At 38.8% G+C, this 13,039-nt stretch overlaps 2 protein-coding genes and 1 long non-coding RNA gene across 3 annotated transcripts; 2 read left to right on the top strand and 1 right to left on the bottom strand.

The window, feature by feature from the left end:
• Nucleotides 1-140: 140 nt before the first annotated feature.
• On the bottom strand, nt 141-1,685 carry pch2 (pachytene checkpoint 2 protein). The gene has a single exon (XM_090110941.1). The coding sequence runs from the start codon at nt 1,548-1,550 to the stop codon at nt 267-269; it is 1,284 nt and encodes a 427-aa protein (XP_089967067.1). The 5' UTR covers nt 1,551-1,685; the 3' UTR covers nt 141-266.
• A 1,080-nt stretch (nt 1,686-2,765) lies between these two features.
• LOC149901496 (uncharacterized) lies at nt 2,766-3,921 on the top strand. The gene is made up of 2 exons (XR_016457631.1): nt 2,766-3,049; nt 3,374-3,921. It is a non-coding gene; the product is annotated as an uncharacterized LOC149901496 (long non-coding RNA).
• A 742-nt stretch (nt 3,922-4,663) lies between these two features.
• On the top strand, nt 4,664-8,441 carry Gbeta5 (guanine nucleotide-binding protein subunit beta-5). Its single transcript, XM_090110863.1, has 6 exons — nt 4,664-4,998; nt 5,127-5,263; nt 5,422-5,540; nt 5,785-6,001; nt 6,294-6,767; nt 7,229-8,441. The coding sequence occupies exons 1-6, from the start codon at nt 4,878-4,880 to the stop codon at nt 7,238-7,240; spliced, it is 1,080 nt and encodes a 359-aa protein (XP_089966989.1). The 5' UTR covers nt 4,664-4,877; the 3' UTR covers nt 7,241-8,441.
• The last annotated feature ends 4,598 nt before the right edge of the window (nt 8,442-13,039 follow it).

Below are 13,039 nucleotides of genomic sequence, written 5' to 3'. Positions count from 1 at the left end.
TATTCTTTACTCTGATACGATCGAATGATCCATCTATTGGCGATTTTGTGGAAAATTTATGTATCCCTGGAGTGGTAACAATGGAGGATGATATTTAATTCACAGCTTTTGGTTATGTAATAAAACACTTGATAGTAAACAACAATTTATTTAATAAATAAATAAGTTGAAAAATATTCAGAAAAATATCACTGTTTTGTCCTTACATACACTAATTACAATTGTCCATATACTCCATCATTTATATTATATTAGTATACATAGTTTTAATCTTCAGTCAGGGTAGGTCTTGGTAAATGATCATCATTCAAATCACGAATATCACTAAGGTACTGTCTGAGGGCGGCTTGTAGGGCATCAATAAATCCCAATAGATCTACGTCTCCCCTTGCATGTAGAGCGCGTGCCAGGAAGGGCAACCTTCGCAGCGCCCGGGCAGATATGTTAGCAGCTGCTGCAGCACTCGCCACCTCTCGCAATCGCAGCGATGCGCGAGAGACTTCTGTGTCTACGAAACTAGCTGCTTCCAACACACGCAACGCAAATAAAGGTTCTTTAGGAGCAACAATCCTACGCGCCATTAGCTCATTGCAGCAACCGCGGAGGATTACATAGGCCGCGCGTTCAGACGGTGGTCCCACCAAGCGCTTAATATCTGCCCTGTCTACGAAAGCTACATCAATTGCTCCCGTCACATTTGATGTAGTCAGAACAAGTGCATTTGGGTGTCGTTTAAGTCTGTCCAATTGGGTAAGGATCGCGTTTACGGCACGAATCGAATCAGATGGCTCCAGACCGGCCAGCGCGGCTCGTCTCGCATGCGCGAGGGACTCCACCTCATCTACAAGCACACATGCGAGAAGCCGTCTGTCTTCGACTATTTCTCTAATGCGATCGAATAGTTTAGCGACTAATTTTCCACTTTCTGAAAACCATTTAGAGAATAGACCGTGAGCATTAATTTCCAGAAGACGAGCGCGAGGGAATCGATCTCCCAAGCGAATAGCAAGCTTTTGTGCGAGTGCCCGGCAAAGACTAGTTTTTCCTGTTCCCGGTGGCCCATGTAGGAGGACTACTCGGTTCCAGCCGATGACGTTCGCATCTACGCCTCGATCGGAAAACTCAAAAGCAGTCTCAACAAAGCGAAGCGTGTCTTCCTTTAATTTCGAATCATATACAAGATTTTCCCACAGTCCGTGGAACTCTTCAGCCGGGAGAGCCCACACATCTGCTGCAGCGATTTCCTCACCTGAAGCTGTATCCATCATAGTATCTGTTTCTGAGCCAAACGAATCTAAAGTATACACATGATACACAACGTCGCAATCCGTCATTAACACTTCAGTATCGTGTTCTACATCACAGATGGTAATTGACTGAACGTGGTCCTTTAAATCTACGGTATCTTCTATGTCACTTTCAGTCATTATTGCACCAGGTGTGAGGGATGCAAAATTTGCTAAAAAGGAATGAACCAAGTCTTTGATGTAATCTTTGTTAGCATGGCTCTGCTTTCTTTGTACAACTTCTATATGTAGAGGATTACCCATATTTAAATTATTCCAATTTATCTTAACTATTATTTTATTTTATAAAATATAAATATTATATAATAAATATTTAAATAAAACTGAAATCCAAAAATAACTGCCTATTTCAAATTTAAATAGACGAGACACATCACACGTGACAATGACAACTAAATGAAAGTTGCCTTCACCGTTCACGTTGCCTTGGCTGTTTTCCAAATACAGAGTATAAGGCCCTGCACAGACGGCACACTTTTTGTGCGATCGAGTCTGCGGCGCACAAAAAGTCTGCATGGCGCGCAAAAAGTCGGTCGCGGATTTTTCACAGACTCAACGCACACAACGCACATCTTCGATCATTTTGTCGGCAGAGCTGTAGGGACGTAGACGCTATGGAAATCGTGTAAAGTGTGCGCCGTCTGCGTTAGCGCGCGTTGAAGCAAACGTTCAATTCTTTTCACACACTTTTGTGCGGAGCGGCGCAGTGCGGTCTGCCCGAATTACACGGATTTTTTGTGCGCCGGACTTTTTGCGCGTCGTGTGCGTTACTGCATATAATTTCATAGGTTCTATTTTCACAGACTAAAAAGTGCGTCACGGATAGTCTGTCGTCTGCGCATGGCCTAAGAGCTAGCGCGCACGAGCAACTTTCCCCGTTTTCCAATTACAAATTTACAAAGCATAATGCGACTCAGTGCCGCACAATGCCGAATTATGCTGAGGAACATGAAACGCACCAGCAGGTTGCGCTAAGTTCAGTGTTGAAAAAAAAAATATTCATAGAATTAGCAATAACCTCATTAATGTGTAAATAAAGTGGTATACATAATAATTGGTTGAAAAATATTGTGTGGTTTTATGAAACCACGGTAAAAGTGAAACTTAGGCACAAAATTATCGTATTTGTACGATAATAATTATCGTACGGTTCCGAACACTGCTTTATACCTACTCGGCAGCCGACCGTCACGCGACATGCGCTACACAGACCAAAAAGTTTGAGACGATGTGATAAAAGTTTCACTTTAATATTCATGAGTTAGCAATAACCTCATTAATGTGTAAATGACGTATACATGTACGTGCTCCTTCATAGATCACATCACCGCTTTACATCAGGCGGGATCCGAGGGCGGGATAGTGGTCAAACGCCTGCCTATCATGTATAAAAAAAAAAAATAAATAAAATAAAGTGGTATATAGTACGACATAAAAGAGATGAAATTAATTATTTTGGAACTAATTCGTTTTTCATTACCTGGCAACCCTGAATTGGCAATGTAGCTGTCAAGTTGAATAAAAATTTGTTGTTTTTTTCGTGAAGTGGAGAATTATTGAGATAAAATTGTTATTTAGAACAAGAAATTTAAATAAAAAAGGAGACATCATGAAAAAGGTTAAACGTAGCGGTGTCCGTGACGTGGTGTATAAAGTTTTTATTCGGTGTTTGTCCGAATTTCAAGCTGGAAATTTATTGACTGATTTGGAAAACGTTTACAAACGTACAGCAGAATATACCGGTGAGATTCCATTTATTTTTGCTCAATACTACGTAAAATAGAATATTCCATTAGTGACGAGTGTTTAATGTATGTATGTATGGCGATTATTTCGTTTTCGCAATTTAATTTGAGGTTATTTGTATGTAAACAAAAACTAGTTTTTATAGTGCGACCAGCACAATTTGAGTCAAGAAGTTATATCCAATCCAACCAGCCTCAAATAAAGTACCTAGTTTAGATTTTACTACATAGTATAGTGATAACTGTTTTCATACAGCTATCTATCTATTAATCAATCAAACCATAAGAAAAAAAATCATATTTACTGTATCATATTTACAGATACTGAAGATGCCCCGTACCCTCTTGCCAGTACTTCGAAACAGAGTGATGATCAGTCCTTTGAAGGAGTAGAATATTTAGATTTTGATGAATTATATTAATGTACAAAATTTATCTACAAAAAAAATAAAAATATGTGGTTTTCAAATCGCCTTGTTTTTTTCTACCCGACGGACCCAGAAAGAGGGTAATGTGTTTGAGCTGCATGTATGCTTGTTTGTTTGTATGTTTGATTCTATGTGCGCCTCTGCAGTCTAAGCACTTGACCGATTTTTATAAAATAACTAATTCCAAATACATTTAAGTAAAATTTGACCTAGGTAGGTCAATTAAAATACTAATGTATTTTTGTCTTAAATTTACACTATTGCTACAATGAAACAATTATAACGGTTTAAATCGCGGTATTTATTTTAGATTATATATATAGATTTTTGGATTTTTATTCTATAGTATCAAGATCGCTTGCGTCGCAGTATCAGTGTTGCTATATGAGCGACGGTGGCGCCCTCATTTATTTTCATCTCTTTTGTGTCGCACTGTACATAATAATTGGTTGAAAAATATTTACGGTTATTTTAAGTAATTTGGATTTTGATTATTTCATTAACATTTTTTTCAATGTTTGTATCTTCATCCATACTTATATTTATTTTTTTAACACCTTTGATTATTTACATTCAAATTTCGAAAAAACTACAATGAAACTATGATATAAAAAGCTAGATACGTTACCCGCTCTCTATTTTGGCAAGAAAAAACTCAGCTAAGTGCCCGAGTTTCACTTAGTCACGCACCATTCAGCGTCGTGGCTGGACGTTCTTTTTTTTATATTTTAATCGGCAGTTGTTATTACGAAGTACATGAGTGAGACATGTATTATGTCTCGTGCGTGAGAGTGAAAGAGAGAACAACTGTATTGGTGATAATGCGTTAGTAAGTAGGTATGTATTAATTACGCTGTTTTTTAGTGCAATGATGTTGGCGTATGCCGTATGTCTACTAGTATAATAGCAATGAAACGAAAGCTTTAATTTTTTTTCCAACAATATTAATAATTATTACTAACGATAAATCGATTGCACGCATCAATTCACGCGCATTACTTTTAAGCGTGCTCGATTGTGCGAAGCGTTGCTATAGTTGGAACATTCAACGTTAAGCATTATGCCGCATAATGCGCTCTAGAGTCTAGTGCTGTTTGTTGATGTTTTCATTCAAGGTTTTGGCAACATTGAATAATCGTTCATGAATCGAGCCAAAAGACTTGTTGCCAAATGTATGAAGAAAGCAAATGACAGCTGTCAAGCTTTTATCGATTATTGATTTTTTGGGAACTAGCAATTTATTTTAGAAGTGTTGTGGAAGTGTTGTGACTAGGAAGGTTTTAAAACAATGTCGTAAATAGTATTTTATTAATATATAGAACGTAAGCGTGGAAATTAGCGGGGGTGATTAAGTGCTTGTGTTAGATAAAATGTGGTTGTAAAATAAAAACGTCGCGATGGCGGCTGACACAGCGGTAACATCGAGCCCTGAAGAGACACTCGCATCTCTTCTTCGAGAAGCAGAGGCTCTCAAACAGAAATTGGAAGAAGAGCGACAGAAGTTAAACGATGTCACATGTACGATTTCTCTCCTATTTATCTTATTTCCAAGACTTAACTTTGCAATATGTAATATACAAATTGGATAACTTTTGAAATACTGTGTGTATGCCGTTTATAAACATTGCATTATCTTTTTCTGATAGTGTCTAGTGTGGCTGAGCGTCTGGAGCCCATTAGCATTAACAACTTGAAAGTTCGTCGCATCCTGAAGGGGCACCAGGCGAAGGTTCTGTGCTGTGACTGGTCTCCAGACAAGAGACACATCGTCTCCTCCTCTCAGGTTACTAAAATTTTCGTGTAAATAGAGAGTAATATTGAGTATAAAATTTAATTGAATTTGTCATTTATCATTAAATGATGTTTTGTTTTAATTGTATTTAATTTCAATACAAACAGTTAGTTACATAGCAGTAAACAAACAGTACATAATGTCTCCAGGATGGTAAGCTGATAATCTGGGATGCGTTCACCACCACCAAAGAGCTGACCATCAGCATGCCCAGCACGTGGGTGATGGCCTGTGCCTACGCTCCCTCCGGCAACATGGTAGCAGCTGGGTAAGATCCACATACATACATCAAATAAAAATAACAACAGTATTTACTTACACCTTCAATTTACGGTTATCAAATAATATTGATAAAACTACAACAAAGAGTATTGGTTTTAAAAAATGATATTAATATGATCATTATTTTTCAGTTGTGCTATTGCTCTCGTTACTTTTAATTTTTTGAATTATAAATTTATCAAAAATATAATGTATGTAAATTGAAGAGATATTGAATGTGCATGTTCCAGTGGTTTGGATAACAAGGTGACGGTGTTCCCGCTGGGCGGGGGCGCGGGGGGCGGCGAGGAGGAGCCGGCGGGGCGCAAGCGCACGGTGGCCACGCACACCTCCTACATGTCCTGCTGCCTGTTCCCCAACACCGACCGCCAGATGCTCACCGGCAGCGGCGACGGCACCTGCGCACTCTGGGACATCGAGTCGGGGCAGCTGTTGCAGAGCTTTCAGGTTGCTATTGTTTGCTTTCAAAGATATAGATCATAAAATTTTGTGTCATTGAAATAATAGTGCTTGAAAATATATTTAATGCAATCACATATTATATCTTCAATACTCTTTCTAAATCATTACAATTATTTGGTTCATTTGGCAGATCAGAATTGACATTCATTTTTTGTCATTTTATTAACTTTGTGTAGTGTTAAAATATAATAGCAGAATATGCTGCAATACTGTTTCCTTGCTAATAAACAAAGGAATATTACGGTGTGGTATGTACATGCAACACTTGTGTCGACAGGGCCACTCGGCGGACGTGATGTCGCTGGACCTGGCGCCGAGCGAGATGGGCGACACGTTCGTGTCGGGCGGCTGCGACCGCGCCGTGCTGGTGTGGGACATGCGCTCGGGCCACGCCGTGCAGGCCTTCGACACGCACCAGTCGGACGTGAACAGCGTGCGCTTCCACCCGGCCGGCGACGCCGTGGCCAGCGCGTCCGACGACTCGTACTGCCGCCTGTTCGACCTGCGCGCCGACCGCGAGGTGGCCCGCTACGGCAAGCCCAGCCTGCTGTTCGGCGCCAACTGCGTGGAGTGGTCGCTCAGCGGCCGCCTCGTGTTCGCGGGCTACGGGGACTACACGGCCTGCGCCTGGGACGCGCTGCGGGCCGCTCGCTGCGCCGTGCTGGCCGCGCACGAGCACCGCCTGGCGCACCTGCGCCTCGCGCCCGACGGCACCGCGCTCGCCACCGCCTCCTGGGACGCCACGCTGCGGGTGCGTACACACGAGCCGCGTGCTGGCCGCACAGCTCGCCGCGTGCTGGCCGCACAGCTCGCCGCGTGCTGGCCGCACAGCTCGCCGCGTGCTGGCCGCACAGCTCGCCGCGTGCTGGCCGCACAGCTCGCCGCGTGCTGGCCGCACAGCTCGCCGCGTGCTGGCCGCACAGCTCGCCGCGTGCTGGCCCGCACGAGCACCGCCTGGCGCACCCGTCCAGCGTCTCGTAGAACATTTAAGTATTGATTATAGTCGTAAACTCGATCGACGAATCCCATTTGGACTGAGAAAAAATTAAGTATATGAGTTACAGGGATATTTTTATTCATGGTATTATGTCAGATAAGTCCATTATTATTATATTTTATGAAATGTAAAATTCTGTTTCACATGAGACGGCTTTGGCGCGACTGGTGCGCTAATATCGCTCTGGACTCTAACCGGAGATGTTCCACTTCCAGATCTGGGCGTGAGCTGCGCGTGAAGGATCCGAGCGACACATTCCCCAACGAGCCAACAGTATTGAGCGCCGGGACGAGACGTTCTCATCTTACTATATAGTATTTTATGCAATAATATGTTAAGTGATATTATTGGTGTGGAAATAAAACGTTCTGTCGTCGTTATTTTTAAAAGCACACACCTAGTTGAAGGCGAGCGTTAGCTTAGTTAATTAAAAAATTCTATCCGACGCGGATCAGATTATTAGTTTCGAAAACTCGAGAGATGTGTGTAGTCGAAACCTGACAATACAAAACTAACTGAATGTAAGGAAACATGTCTGCGGAGTGCGGCCGCGTTTCCCGCCTTGAGTAGTGACTGTTTGTTTTATTTATGATTACGATGAAAACTAAATATGACACGAGCGAGCGACACACAGCCCCGGTTCGGGCGACGCGCTCGTGTGTGATGTGATGGAGTGCTAGTGAGTAGAATGTTCAAACAAATTATTATTATAATGTAGGATACGAAGCCGCGGGTCCCGGCCGAGCGAGATTTAGTCATTGTTAGTTTGTGTCACTTCTTACTCAAAGTTCCGTCTACTCATAACTAGCTGTTAGCGGCCGTTCAGTTCCCGTGTTGGAATGTAACACGTGTATTTAATTTATTCCGAATATTTACGTGAATAACATGTATTTACATTCGGTTTGAATCTGTTTTCTGAGCGTGAAGTCGTTGAAGAGAGTGTGAATGAGTTATGTCGGGTATCGGGATGCCATCGGTCCTTTCGGAAGAGACGTCATTCATAAGAAGCGGTTGTGTCTAACGTGTAGAAACGAAGCTCGTGTTCAGACGCGAAATGAAAATCTCATTTTTCTAGTATATAAAGAAATATAACGTTAATTTGTTTTTAAAGAACTTCAAATAATAGATGGACTTCCCCAGTCAGCCTGTGGCCCGTGCCGGGGACAAGTCGAGTGCAATATGGGCGTCTTAGCGCTCTCCTGTATGACACATTGTATATAAGTCCTAATGCGTAGCAGACCTATCGTTAAGTGAATATTATTGTTTAATGTTTCCTAAGATTTTCTATATTTATTTGTAATCGAAAGTACGATGTTCTAAAAATCGCTGGAATGTGATCGTTGTTAGATTTGTTGTTCTCATTTTGTGAATATTGAAAGCGCGTGTCATCGTCGTATTTTGACTATCAATAAAGTGAATGTTATCATATTTATTTGTTTTATTTACTTGCCAGTCCGCGTCGGAAAGGAGAAAGAAGCGGGTTCGTTTTTTTTTCTAGAATTACCCACTTAAAAATGTATATCGAATGAGATTCAATTGAACCTAAAGCCTTTTTTAGTTTTTTTTTACAAAACTACTTATTTCATTTTCTGCATTTGAATTAGAAAATCATAAAAGTATATCATTAATATTCTTATATAAACAAATCCATTTATTTATATACTTAGATCATTAAGTAATGGATGGAGTACGCTGGCAAATGTTCTAACTAAACTTTCTGCTGATTTTGGTGCGGGGAGGGTAACTCACACTATTGAAACACAATCACACATTCACAAAAATAATTTGTGTCACGAAAGTCGTAAAAATTTACGACCTTTTAAGCGACGAGTTTTTAAATTCAACTCTATCCCTAAGTTCATAAAGGTTAAATTTGTATTTCATTCGAAGTTGTCTCGTGGGGAGTGCGGTTCAATATCGCGTTCTAAATTCAACTTTATAACTTAGAATATAAAGATTAAATTTGTATTTCTTTAAAAGATAGTCTTGTAAGGAATGCGGTTCATTATCGCGTTTTAAATTGACTCGATTATTTGTCTTGATCATATCGCTAAACGATACATCGACGATTATTAGAAATTGCATTTAATTAGAAATGTACGTTAAAAAAATAAAAAAATATACACAAATGAAAGGTTATTCCATCTTTTTTAATATTCGACATGTTTGAATTGCTTCTGCAAGACTTGACAGTGCAAAACGGCATTTTTAGCGGAGCACTCGCAGACGTCCTTTCGACGTTTTACGAATAGGTACGCAGAGTGTTTGTAATCGATTACGCAAGTAGTTTTTATGAAAGCATAAGATTTTTCGATTCGAATAATCTTATACCTCGGCAAAAGGAAAAACGCCTGCGAGTGTTATCCATTACTTAATGATCTAAGTTTATATACGATGATTAACGACATTGGAATTTATTAAAGACATGATTTTATTTATTACATTAATCTTATTATTTATTTATTGCACTCTAGCATTATATCCACAAACACTCACATTCCTACCCACACACCTTCCACACACTCTCACACACACACACACACACATCATTGGAATTTATTAAAGACATGATTTTATTTATTACATTAATCTTATTATTTATTTATTGCACTCTAGCATTATATCCACAAACACTCACATTCCTACCCACACACCTTCCACACACTCTCTCACACACACACACACACATAATATACCTACATACAGATTTAACATTTTTATTTTAATGAAATATTACTAATTTAACTAATCTAATAATTGTTTTAAAAATTTATTATATATTGTATTTTCAAATTGATTAATAGAATTACATTGTTTTAAATAGATTTTTTTTTGTATTGCTATTGAACGTTGTACCTATATTATAGTGTATCGGGAAGGCACAGGCTCCTGAAACACAGCGAAAGCTATATTAGGAGTCTGGGGGCCTTTTTTTGTGTAATGTATTTTGGTTCAATAAATGATTTTTATTTTTTATTATTTTTTTTATATGCATTTTGTATTAAAATACCTATATTTCTTAAATTATAAAAATTCTGAGTGTTTGTAAACTACAATCTGTGTCTGTCTGTCTGTCTGCCAAGGCCCTTTTATCTCAGGAACGCGTGGAGATATCAAGCTGAAATTTTTATTGAATTCTCAAGTCTATGGTTACTTGAACGGGGTTAAAAAACCAACTCAATTAAAGGATACAGCCGCTTAAGCTGTAAATTTTAATAAATTTCTAGGTCTCGGGTACTTACTTCCCGTGAACACAGTCTTGAAATTTGGTAAAAAGCAACATCTTATAGCACAGAAATTAAGGAAAAATTGCTTAAAGGATAATTCAGCATAAGTCCTCGCGCGAGTCCGACACTATAAATCTTTACTTGTTCATTCTTTTATTTATGATTTGAAAAGTTTAAGGATATTGTTTTCCTTAAACTTATCAATTTGTTTTTTATTTTTTTTTTTATTAGAGATTAGGCAAGCATTTGACCATCGCTTCGCCTGATGGAAAGCTTGGTCTAGGATGGAGCATGCTGACCTAATAGATGCATATTCACTTTTCTTTTGAATAAGTCCAGATTGTAATTATCAGGAAACACGCAGGCCGGAAGATTGTTCCATTCCCTACTGGTACGCACGAGAAAGGAAGAAGCGTAACGCTTAGTGCATATAGGTGGAATGTCGATGACATAGGGGTGGAGACCAGCACCGCGTCGACTCGACCGGTGGTAAAAAGGAGAAGCAGGTATCAGGTTGTGCAATTCTTCAGCACATTCACCATGATAGATCCTGTAGAAGACTGCCAAACTAGCTACTTTTCGACGATGTTCCAAGCTGTGTAATTTCGAGGTGGTGAGGGCCTCATTCCCGATAAGCCTTATCGCTCGTTTTTCAATCGAGTCCAAGGCGCTAAGTTGGTATTTTGCTGCACCAGCCCAAAGGTGAGAACAATACTCCACACCCGACCGAACTTGAGCTTTATAAAGGTTTAGGAGCTGTTCCGGTGTGAAGAATTGCGCCACTTTGGAGAGAATTCCCAGCTTCTTGGCGGCAACTTGCACCTTGCAATCATACAAAATAAAAATAAAACCGGCCAAGTGCGAGTCTTCTCGCGCACCGAGGGCTCCGAACAAACCTACTTTAAATTATTTTTATGTAAGTATTTGCATTATTAGTATTGTAACTGTAAAATGTATGATTTTGCAATTTTTCCTTTATCTGTGCCATAAGACATTGCTTAATTAACGTAGACAGAGTTTCTCTGTCTACGTTAAATAACCAAATTTCAAGACTGTGTTCACGGGAGGTAAGAGGTACTTACAATAAAGATTTTGATTCTCTTGCGAATGTCGAAATTTGCGATAATTTGCAGCATAAACGGCTTTTTTCGCAGCATCAAGGGACCGTAGACTTGAGTATTCGATATAAATTTAAGCTTGATATCTTCACGCGTTCCTGAGAAAAATGGTGTTGACAGACAGACGGATAACAAAGTGGTCCTATAAGGGTTCTGTTTTTTTTTAGGTTCGGAACCCTAAAAAAATTACAACTTCTTTAATTTTCAATTTAGAGCAGGAAGTAATGTAACATATTTATAGGTAACGTAATTTGATTGAATAGTAGATACCATTTTTGACGCCTACGATTTTGGAGGGGGATACATAAAAACTTTAGAAATGATTTGTATTTGTTTTGGATCAAGTCTTATAATTTTTTTTAATCTGATGACACATAATAAATTAACAAATTAAGTTACATTCAAAAGAAAAACTTAAACGAATAGACATGATGCTATAATATGATATGACTGTAGGTAGATAATTATATTACTGTTAACTACTAGGTACACAGACTAGGTATGTCGCTAATACCTATAATATATCAGTTTACTAGTTTTCTGCCCGCGGTTTCGCCCGCGTTTTCAAAGAAAAACCCGCATAGTTCCCGTTCCCGTGGGATTTCCGGGATAAAACCTATCCTATGTGTTAATCCAAGTAACCCTCAATATGCTAAATTTTATTGTAATCGGTTCAGTAGAATGAAAGTGAAACTTCTTTAAGCGCGTTGAGAGTAAAATTTAAACTTAAACATTTATTTATTCAATTAGACTTCTTTTAGAAGCACTTTCGAATCGTCATTACATATTTTTAACATTTACCACCGATTCGGAAAGCAGTATCTATGGAAAAGAACCGGTAAGAAACTCCATAGTTGCTCTTTTAAAATCATGTCAATATTACAACTTAATTTTATATTATATGTAATTCATATCTAACTACATAATAGTTATAACAAAATAATAATATGCCAAAGAACTTTCCTGTGGTTCTTACGCTACAACCCTCCATGGATTTTCATCTCCCATGTATTCGCTGTAGTAGGCTCTCTGAACTAATACATTTTTTTACATAATTTTAAATTTAGCACTACTAAACAATTTTAAACTTTAATACAATGAGAAATTCTGTTTGAAATAAAGAAATTGAGTCATTTTTAATTATTGTTCTTCTTGTCTGTAGGTAGCATTTTTGAATATAATGACTAAATTTGAATTCACATCATTGGGACATGAAAGGTGGGACAAATTTAATTAAAATTACTAGGTCGTACCTACTATGGATCGAGACGCAGTGTAGGTACTCATAAAATATAACTTGTCTATATTAGTTCGTAGTTTGTGCTCGTGTTTAAAAGTCTATTCCTGTGCAAAATTTTCAGCCAGTTCGTACAGACGTGTTAGTGTGAAAGTGTAAATATTGTTTCAAAATTTCGTGTGCATTTACATCAAACGAACAGAGCTAGCTAGCTAGCAAGAGCATTCTTTCGTGACCCCTTAGTCTGAACAAAAACACATATTCAGTGTTTTTCAGCATTAGAATCTTTTCAAACGCACTAAGAACAACGACAGAATGTTCTACGCCTGTTTACACTAAAATAATTTGACAGTGGGTTTAGAATGAGCATTCGCTCGTTGGATGTAAATGTACCCCTATAGGAATAAAAAAGCAGAAGTAGAGGGCATATAAATAATACAAAGG

Source organism: Colias eurytheme, chromosome 16 (genome assembly GCF_061535395.1).
Source record: "Colias eurytheme isolate Ceu_HAF_F1 chromosome 16, ilColEury1 Martin Lab GWU primary, whole genome shotgun sequence".
NCBI classification, from domain to species: domain Eukaryota; kingdom Metazoa; phylum Arthropoda; class Insecta; order Lepidoptera; family Pieridae; genus Colias; species Colias eurytheme.
The sequence above is the reverse complement of the archived record's forward strand: the minus strand, read 5'-3'. Positions and strand labels throughout refer to the sequence as shown.

Coding starts and splice junctions, on each gene's coding strand:
- pch2 (XM_090110941.1), bottom strand. CDS start 1,550: ATGGGTAATCCTCTACATATAGAAGTTGTACAAAGAAAGCAGAGCCAT.
- Gbeta5 (XM_090110863.1), top strand. CDS start 4,878: ATGGCGGCTGACACAGCGGTAACATCGAGCCCTGAAGAGACACTCGCA. Junction 4,999..5,126: donor GAAGTTAAACGATGTCACAT/GTACGATTTCTC, acceptor TTTTTCTGATAG/TGTCTAGTGTGGCTGAGCGT. Junction 5,541..5,784: donor GGCAACATGGTAGCAGCTGG/GTAAGATCCACA, acceptor TGCATGTTCCAG/TGGTTTGGATAACAAGGTGA.